The sequence below is a fragment of the Musca vetustissima genome, unplaced genomic scaffold (assembly GCF_032173495.1).
Source record: "Musca vetustissima isolate MV318-11 ecotype Yass unplaced genomic scaffold, APGP_CSIRO_Mvet_v1 utg169344, whole genome shotgun sequence".
NCBI lineage: Eukaryota > Metazoa > Arthropoda > Insecta > Diptera > Muscidae > Musca > Musca vetustissima.
In genome coordinates, this window is record NW_026875180.1 from 6,107 (window position 1) to 16,105 (window position 9,999).

Here is a 9,999-nt window from a genome sequence, read left to right on the forward strand (position 1 = left end):
CGATAAATTTTACCTTAGAATTTTAGGCGGCGCCACCTTTGGTATAAAATGTTAACACTTGCTAGGAATTCAATGGGGGTTACATTTTTGTCAGACTTTAGAAAAAAAATTTCATGCAATGACATGGTGTAGGGTTGTGCTTAGACTTTACGGATTCTGTCTTCGCTAATGCGTTAAAAATAAACATAATTATTATCAAGAATTCGTATGCGTTGCCAACCATTACACTAAAATAGTAACGCGCCGTTGAATTAGTCTTTGTAATGACAAGTAGATGGCGGCAGTCGTAATATTTATTAAGAAAATATTGAGAAAATAAACTTCGTCTGATTTAAAAAAATACAACATTTTCGTTGGTTCTCTTCAAACGTTTGGATCTATCTGTAAGGATCTTGTAAAAAATACATATAGGAAAAATATCAGATATCAGAAAAAGACTAACATTAAATTATTGGGTTCATTTCTGATTCTGGCTTATGATATTTTAAAATATTTAAATTTTTAATTTTTTTTCTCATTTAGCGCTAAATGTTCAAAATAGAATATTATTTATTATAATTATTATTATTACTTATTTACTTTTTTTTGAAATATGCAGGGTAGAGTGAGTGTTTCAATTTGTCATTCCGCATGGAACATATTGAGATATTTATATTTATCCTTAGGTAATATTTGTGTTATACGATCATTTAAATATATACGCTTCGAGAGTTAAACTCGAAAAACTGATAACCCTGATTTGATTCATACCCATCAATAGATGGCGCTGACGACACTATCTTATTTTCGGCGTAACTTTTTTCGTATTACAGATATTCAAATGAAAGGTATAATCGTATACTTTATTTAATGGAACCCCACCCATTCTCAATTTTAATTTTTCAAGATTTTCAATGGGCTGGTAAATCAATACCAATGCTTGTTAAGGTTTGTAACTTTGCACATATATATTTGAAGATTTAAAAGAGAAGAAAAATAATTTACAAAAAATGTTTGTTATTGTTTTGTTGTTGTTTTTTGTAATTAAAGAAAAGTCCTTATTTTTGATGGCGGGCATGATAACTCCTCACTGGAACATCGGAATCCGAAAATTCCAACGGTGTTAGAAAGAGTACATGTCTGGCTCTCGTATGAACTAGGATTATTGACTTCGCTCTAAAATTAACAAAATGGCGGACCTTTGAAAAAATATTTTTGGAAAATCGCCGATTTTTGACCAAAAATCAAGTTAAAAGATAAGGAAGATCTTCACCGATTGGCTTTATCCTAGTTCATACGATAGCTATACACTCACAGAGAAACGTATAAAAATTTGGAATCGATTGGGTTATTAGTTTTTGAGTTATCGTGCCCGCCATTCGCAAATGAGAAAAAGGCGTTTAAAGTTTGAGAAGCCCTTTAGCCGTCACATGATGCTGACGCAATAAATCGTCTATATTTTCAAGAGTTCTTGAGATTTTCATTTAAAATTTTCTGGGGACATTCTTGAATTAGTGTAGATTCAAATTAAGTCAAAATAACAATGTCACATCCTCCATAGCAAACATGAATTTATCTGTCCGCGTTTTGTAATCATATTTCGATTCCAATTTCAAAGAAAGATTTATAAAATACGTTTTTATTAAAAATTCAATTATGTATAACAAAATTCTTTCATTTAACAAAAATCAAAAATATTTTAGTGGAAATAAATTAAGGACTAACGAAAATTTGGGGGTGGGAAAAAGGACTTAAACAATCGAAATGAAAAAATAGCCACAGATTTCTTCAGCGACGATTTCTATTACGATTCTTATTGTTGTGGTGGTGGTGCTGCTGTTGATGGTGTTGCTTATTCTGTTGTTTCTTATGTTGAGTTTCGGGGGTTTCGGGAGCGGAGCTATCGTTGCGATCATCAGCCTCCTTGGGCGTTGAGTGGTGGGCTGAACACACAAAACAAAGTTTATAAACATTCAATTTTTAATGAAAAGTCTCAGCTTACCTTCTGCCTGAGTGACTTTAACTATGGGTGCCGGATGAAAGATGGAATGGAAGTCCTGTGGAGAACCTGAAGGAAGGAGAACAAATAATTTCGGATGATCAAAGTAAGTAAATGTATGTTAAATGAGATGCTTGTGTTATGATTAAATGTATTAATGATAATGAGTGAAATCGAAAAAGACTACCATTATTTGAAATATTTAAGCCAAATAATTTATTATGTAAACTATATTCGAAAAGGATGAAAAGTGGTCTTGGAATATACGGAAAATTAACTGGGATCTTGATATGCAGGCTTTGAGAGAATATATTCTACATGGATGTATGTCACCCTGGATAATAATCTTCGACAAATATTTTATATTCCCTCTAACTGAGGCAAAATATGGGTTAAATCCGTAAAGAAATGAGAGGACTTTTTCTGCTAAATATAGCCGAAGGAGAGCTCAGCAAAATTTTGAAAAAAGTTGTATTTTTCGAAGTTAATTTTTTGGTTATAGAAGTGTATGTTCGGTTTGCTATGCTTATGAGGGGATGGAGATGCGCAAAGTGGATGAGGGTGAAGTGAAATCATTTGAACAAACCAATAGGACTGTAAAAAATATCCTCGGTTGATGAGGCGGGTGTTAATGGGAAGTTGGAAGACGAGGCTTTTGGAATTGGTATTGGAGAGGATCTGCGATATACCGGAGTTGGTTTTCGATGGGTAATTTCGGTTTTTACAACTATGGACCAATCATATTCGGTTATGGATGTTTCCGTTGTAATCGTTCGATAATGTTTTTCTAGAGGTGGCGAGGATATTGGCGGTCTACGAGTTGCAGGGTTGGGGCGAGACGATTGTTGGGGTGCTGGGGCATAAAAATCAAATCACAAAGTCATTCCAATAACAATACGAATTATAAGATGTGTATAACATGGAACTCACCTGCTGCGGTTTTAGCACCTAAAACCGGTTTCAAGGAGGCTGCAGATTCATGACCTGGGGTCGATTTTTGTTTAGCTACAGGATCTTCAGTAACACTTAATTGTTGTTTTGTGTGTGGTTGGGATTTTGGTGTGGAGATATCCTTTTGCTGTTCCTTTTGTGGTTGTTGCTGTTGTTGTTCTTTTTCAACTGTGGCTGTCAAAATATTCATTAGGTGAGGGGGAGAAAGGGATATAGATATAGAAACCAAAGGCCAAATAAAGGATATGATTTTTAGAATTTAGATTTTTGTTTTTTTTTTTTAATTTTAGAAGGAAAAGTGGGAATGCATGACTGGACTTAATCATTATTTCATTAAAATTATTTCATAATTCAATTATTTTTATTTTCTCATAGAAAAAAAATATTTTCACTTCATGTGATGTTCAAATAAAGAAATTCCATGCTTATATTTATGTGTGTATATGTATATATGTATGCATAAGAAACGAAAAGAAAAAAATCACTGAAATTTTGTTATAATTCTAAAAACCATTACCGACTTCTGTTGTGCTTTTGGTCTGTGATCCACTATCGGGTTTCGGTGTCTTTGCCACTTCACTGCCACTATCAGCATCTGATATGGGTTCCAGTTTGATATCGGCAATCGGTTTAGGCATTGGCCTATGTTTGGGACCACCGTTTTCTTTGACCTCCACCACACTGTGATCTAGTGCGGAAGTCATTTCAGATTTCTGGAAGCAGGATAATTTTATACTATATATGATAGTTAGATATTTAGGAATTAAAATGTTTTTCATGTACCTCAGATTTGGATAAATCTGCAGCTTCAGCACTGGAAATACTTTCACTTGATGACGATGATGAACTGTCTTCTTCTTCATTTGGCACATAATCGGAATCATCTTCAGAATCTTCATTGGCATATTTTTCAAGCATTTGATCAACGGTCATATTAAGATCGGCATTGTCATCATCACGTGGTCGCTTAACGGAACGTTCTCCCTAAGAGAAGATTAGGTTGACATCAGAGAAGGGTATTATTTTTTTAAATATAAGAAGTATAAATAGAAAAAATAAACCAGTAAGGAAAGTAGTAAAGTCGGACTGGGCCGACTATATGATACCCTTCACCACTTTGGGTATATTCAACAGATGAATCATAACAGACGTCGCATTTTTAATGTACCAGTAGAATGAAATTGATCCATAAAAATGTCATTCTGCAACCGATACTAAATTTTTCATTTGGCAAGATATAGAAGCTATATCTAAATCTGAACCGATTTTAGGAAACTTAACACACATCATTCTAGACCTAATTCATTAAGCTGCACTATAGGTAATTTGCCCTGTTTTGAGGAAAAAATTAACAACAGCGGTGTTAAACGATTTTTTGACTTTTTAAATGATTTATATGTACAAGAAAGAGAAAACGCAGATTTCCACAGTAGAAACCGGATATAACGAACAACGGTTATAAGCAACTACACATATAACGAACAAAGCTAATTCTTTTTCAGATATTTTCATTAGTTTTCTTAAACACAACAAACGGTTGAAAACTATTAGGGTAGTGTGTTAAAAATATTTCGACCCCGCGATCAGATTTTTAAAGGAATAATTATTACAATGTTGTATGTTTTTGCAGAATGCATTAATAACAATTAATTCAGTACCCATTTTTACTCTTTGATGATATTAATATGTAAAAGTGAGATAAAACCATGTGTACTACAGTCGAACACGATTATAGTAAACCCTGGTTATACTGAACAACATTTTTTGTATGTATTTTTTTATTTTTAATCAATGCTGAAAAAATCAATTTTTGGTGGTTTATATTCTAAGGGAAACCCAAGCCCGCCATTTCCTCTTTTGTACTTTTAAGATTTTTTCTCATAATCTTTACTTCAACAACCTATTTGCGGTTTACGAGTCTTGTCATTTATTTTGTAATCAAAATTCGAGTGTATTAGTTTTTTTCGCGGAAAGTTCTATCTTCCTATGACATTTGGTCCATTTTGACAAATGCATGCAAAATTACCTAATTTTCTTTTTTAAGTTGACGCATTTTTCGTCCATATTGCTGTTATTGCCAACTTTACGTGCGGGGATGTTGTAAATAACAATATGTTTCTTAGCTTTTATTTCTTTCATCAAACTAAATATCGAAAATTTTATTGTTTTTTATTCTGAAGTTCGCTACAAAAAACTGATATATCTTGAAAAACGCAAAAAATCGCAATTTGAGACCTATTGGAATCAATTTAGAAGGCTTTCATTAATATATTTCAGTTGTCAAAAGATCAGACAAATTTAAACATTTTAGTAAAAGTCTATCTAAAATGACTTATGTGTAAAAAATAGACACATTTCTTTTATTATAGTCAATTACGTAAATTTTGAATCGCTACACAAACGTATTAACAAATATTATATATTAAATAAACAGCACACACCACCGCCAATATTCTCCATGTTTAATTTTTATGTTTATGATTTGTATTAAGCGGTTTCAAACGTTTTAAAATAAGCCTTAATTTTTAAAATTTTTTTATTTCTTTAAGTTTATTTTCAAAGTGTAGAGTTTGGCAACGATTTCCACCGCTTTAAAGACACGTTTACGCAAAAAATCTTACAGAATCATAAATTTTGGGATGTTTTCTTTTCATTGCCACCAAAAAATTTATTATTTTCCAAAATTGAAAAAATGACTTTTTGCCTAAAAACTGTCCAAATTACCTATAGTGCGCTGTGCCAAATTTGGTGCAAACCGAAAAATATTAAGGGACTTTGGTACACCATTTACCTACAATAGGACGAAAATGTATATGGAAGTTATATCTAAATCTGAACCGATTTTCACGAAACTTAACACACATCATTCTAGACCTAATTCATTAAGCTGTGCCAAATTGAGACCCATTCACTTTAAATCGGACGAAAATATATATTGGCGTAATATCTAAATCTGAACCGATTTTCTCGAAACTTAGCACACATCATTTTGGACATAATTCAGTACTTTATGCACATTTCGGGAAACTCGAAAGATACATAGGGACTTTGGAGACCCATTTACCTTAAATCGGACGAAAATTTATATTGGAGTTATATCTAAATCTCAATCGATTTTCTCGAAACTTGGCACACATCATTCTGGACATAATTCAGTACTCTATGTAAAATTTCATGCAAATCGGACGAAACTATATACGGGAGCTATATCTAAATCCGATTTTCTTGAAACTTGGCACACATCACTTTGGACCTAATTCTGTACTCTGTGCCAAATTTCGTGCAAATCGAATGATATATAGGGACTTTGGTGCACAATTTACCTTAAATCGGACGAAACTATATATGGGAGCTATATCTAAAACTGAACCGATTTTCTCAAAACTTGGCACACATCATTTTGGACCCAATTATGTACTCTGTGCAAATCGAAATTTATTTTTGTGAACACAGTACAGGTCGCATTTATGATCCGATTTGGATGAAATTTGGCATAGGTCACTTATTTGGCCCAAGGACGAACCCTATTGAAATTGGGAAAAATCGGTTCAGATTAGATATAGCTCTCATATATATTTTCGTCCGATTTAAGGTAAATGGTGCACCAAATTCTCAAGGTTTCCCGATTTCGACGAAATCTGGCATAACGTATGAAATTGAGTCCAGAATAACATGTGCTAAGTTTTATTGAAAGCGGTTGAGATTTAGATATAGCTCCCATATATATTTTCGTCCGATTTTAAGTAAATAGTGCACCAAATTTCCAAGATGTGTCCGATTGAGACGAAAATTGGCGTAACGTATGGTATTGAGTCCAGGATAATGTGTGTTAAGTTTCATTGAAATTGATTCAGATTTAGATATAGCCCAACATATAGGTTCGTCCGATTTTTTGTAAATGGTGCACTAAACTCCCAATATTTGTCCGATTGTGACGAAATTTGACATAACGTATGGAATTGAGACTAGGATATAGTGTGTTTTAAGTTTCATTAAAATCGGATCAGATATAGATATAGCTCCCATATATAGCTTCGTCCGATTTTTATGTAAATATTGCACCAAATTCTCAAGATTTGCCCGATTGATACGAAATTTGGCATATGGAATTGAGTATAGGCTAAAGTGTGTAAATTGTCTTTGAAATCGGTTCGGATTCAGATATAGCTCCCCTATATATATATATATATATATTCATCCGATTTTATGTAAATTCCCAAGGTTTGTCCGATTTTGACGATATTTTGCATATTGTATTAAATTGAGTCTAGAATAACATGTGTTAAACTTTATAGAAAGCGGTTCAGATTTATATATGGCTTCGATATATAATTTCGTACGATTTTATGTAAAAGGTGCACCGGACACCTTACTTTTGCCCGATTAAGACGAAATTTTGCATATGGTATTGAATTGGGTCTTGAATGAAGTTTCGTAGAAATCGATTCAGATTTGGTCCCTTAAAGCGTACTCTGCACCAATATCTCGCACAACTTACCGACATTTCTTCCGTTACTTTTGAAATATTCCCAGTGCCAAAAGCACGTCTCTGCGGAGCATCATGACGCTGGCCCGGTTTACAAACAGCACTGCCAAACAATGAGCGTATCTTGCCAATAAAAGTTTGATTTTTACCAGACATTGTCATGGCACTCTGATCTGATTCAAGGCGACGGGCAGCTCTTAAAGCTGGTACACGTATGGCACGGAGTCGACGACGTTTAATTTGTATATTATAGACCATTTTCTCTGCCGTCATGGGGGAACCACCCAACATTATACAGCCAAAGGAGAGCCACATGCGAATGACACGCAACCACACAATCAGCGGTATAAAGAATATCCATGGCAGGGGTCGTTCCAATTTGGTATCAGTGTCATCTATAAAAGGACATTTAATTATTTTGGAATTGAATAATCGGCTTAAAACCCACCCTGTGGCAAACTCCATTTGGAGGTTTCTTCCAAAACTTTTAGCACACGATCACCGCGCTCCAATATCGCCTGACCCATACCAGTTGCAGCGAATTTCTCGCAAATCATTTGCAGTTTATCCTTCAACGTTTTATTTTGAGGTATTTCGATTTCTTCAATTTCCTCTTCATCACCTGGTGCCATGGTGATCTCATCTCCGGTGGATTTTTGTTGCGGCTGCTGTTGTTGTTTTTGGGTTTTGGTTTCCTGAGCCATTCTCAATGCTGCTGTTGTTGACCGTGATCGTTACTGAAATGTTACTGAAAGCATCATTTTTTTTTAAATATTGGCGTGATAATGAAAACATAATGAAAATAAAAAAAAAATATTAAAAGAATTCTGCGCCATTCTCTGGCAGTCGTTATCAGTTTGCCGGTTTCAATAGTTTTGTTGCTTTGCCGGACAGGAATTATTTGTTTGCTTTTATTTTTTATTAAATTCTAGTTGTTGTTGCTATTTTAGTTTATATGACTAATTCCAATTTTTAATTTTGAACTTTGTACGAATTCCTATTGGAAAATAATCAGAAAATTATGTTGATATTTTGTTATGATGATGTAATGTTCTGAGGTGTTATATGGATATGGATGTACCAATTAAATATATTAAACAATGCAATGTTCACTCGAATGGAGAAACCGATTTCCTTCAAACTCTACACATTGTAATATTTCTTCCAAGCTTAGATCAAATTCGAAGATGGGGAATATCGATCCACTCCTTCTGGTACCTTCCCCCATAAAATTGTCAAAATTGTGCAAAAAAAATAACTTTATAATATCATGCGAACGGACTATCCTATTTGAACCAACCCATACTTAACCTATTCTCTTCACCAAGCCCAAATTAGGCGAGAAGAATCTCCGATTTTAATAAAACTTTGCACATTCTATTTTTACCAAGCCTAGATCAAGTCAGAAGATAAGAACCATTGGTCCACACCTTCTGGTACCTAACCCGAAGATGGAACCCATCGGCCCTTTCCTTCTGGTACCTACCCTAGAACGGGTTAATATTTTTCAAACTTGTAAATTTAATTAATTTCAAAGCGAATTGAATAACCGATTTGATCAAAATTAAATCTGAAACCTCTTTGCCTGAACTGAATTCTCTGAAATTTTGTACGTTGGGTATCAAATTACTCCACAAAAAATTATAAATATAGGTCCAGTTTTTCTGATAGTCCCCATATAAGGGTACCCCCATATTTTTGGCATTTTGGGGGTTCTGATCGTATTTTTCGACCGAATTGACTGTAATTTAGTACGCCGAGTTCTTATTAGGTAGCAAATCTCTCTACTATAAATTATAAATATATATAAGGGTACCCTCATATAAGGGTACCCTCAATTTTCGGTATTTTGGGGTTCTTGAGCGCGTTTTTCAACCAAATTCTTTGTAATTTTGTTTTTTGTAGTCGTATATGGTAACAAACCTCCATCCCAAAAATTATAAATATTCGCCCCTTTTAGGGGTAGTCCACATGTAACCCCCTTTTTATACACTTCACCTCACTATGGTACAGGGTATTGTGTCTTTGTGCATATGTTTGTAGCAGGGAAAAAATCGAAATAGACCCATGGTTCCTTTTGAGAATATGCATAGAATCTGAGTCGATTTATGAATGTCCGTCCGTCTGTCCGTCCATGTATTTTTTAACAAAGTACAGGTCCCATTTATGATCCGATTTGGATGAATTTTGGCAAATTGGAAAAAATCGGTTCAGATTTAGGTATAACACCCACATATATTTTCGCCCGATTTTAACTATATAAAAAATACACAGACCATTGGTTTCAAGTTTTATCTATAGGGAAAAAAATACAGACCCTTGGGTCAAAGTTTTTTCTATAGGAGCAAATTCATAGACCCTTGGTTCCATGTTTTTCCTATAGAAATAACTTCACAAGCCTTTGAGTCCATTTTTTTCTGAATAAAAAAAATTCACAGGCCCTTGGGTCCAAGTTTTTTCTGTAGAAAAAATGTACGGACCCTTGGGTCCAAGTGTTTTCTATTGAATAATGCATGGAAGCTTGAAGCCAAGCTTTTTCTATAGAAAAAATGCCCAGACATTTGGGTCTAAGTTGTTTCTATTA

General features: G+C 34.0%; 1 protein-coding gene and 1 long non-coding RNA gene across 2 annotated transcripts; both read right to left on the reverse strand.

Moving 5' to 3' along the window:
- Positions 1–1,864: 1,864 nt before the first annotated feature.
- LOC133337679 (uncharacterized) lies at positions 1,865–3,003 on the reverse strand. Its single transcript, XR_009754595.1, has 3 exons — positions 2,909–3,003; positions 1,982–2,047; positions 1,865–1,922 (listed from the first exon to the last, which is right to left on the reverse strand). It is a non-coding gene; the product is annotated as an uncharacterized LOC133337679 (long non-coding RNA).
- A 429-nt stretch (positions 3,004–3,432) lies between these two features.
- Positions 3,433–8,156, reverse strand: LOC133337678 (uncharacterized). Its single transcript, XM_061545885.1, has 4 exons — positions 7,864–8,156; positions 7,428–7,810; positions 3,713–3,913; positions 3,433–3,642 (listed from the first exon to the last, which is right to left on the reverse strand). Exons 1-4 carry the CDS (start codon positions 8,117–8,119, stop codon positions 3,433–3,435), a joined length of 1,050 nt encoding a protein of 349 aa, XP_061401869.1. The 5' UTR covers positions 8,120–8,156.
- Positions 8,157–9,999: the final 1,843 nt, after the last annotated feature.

Excerpts from the sequence above, each read along its gene's own strand:
- LOC133337678 (XM_061545885.1), bottom strand. The coding sequence starts at position 8,119 with ATGGCTCAGGAAACCAAAACCCAAAAACAACAACAGCAGCCGCAACAA. Across the intron at positions 7,811-7,863 it reads CAAATGGAGTTTGCCACAGG|ATGACACTGATACCAAATTG; the intron begins GTGGGTTTTAAG and ends GTCCTTTTATAG. Across the intron at positions 3,643-3,712 it reads CAGATTTATCCAAATCTGAG|AAATCTGAAATGACTTCCGC; the intron begins GTACATGAAAAA and ends TCCTGCTTCCAG.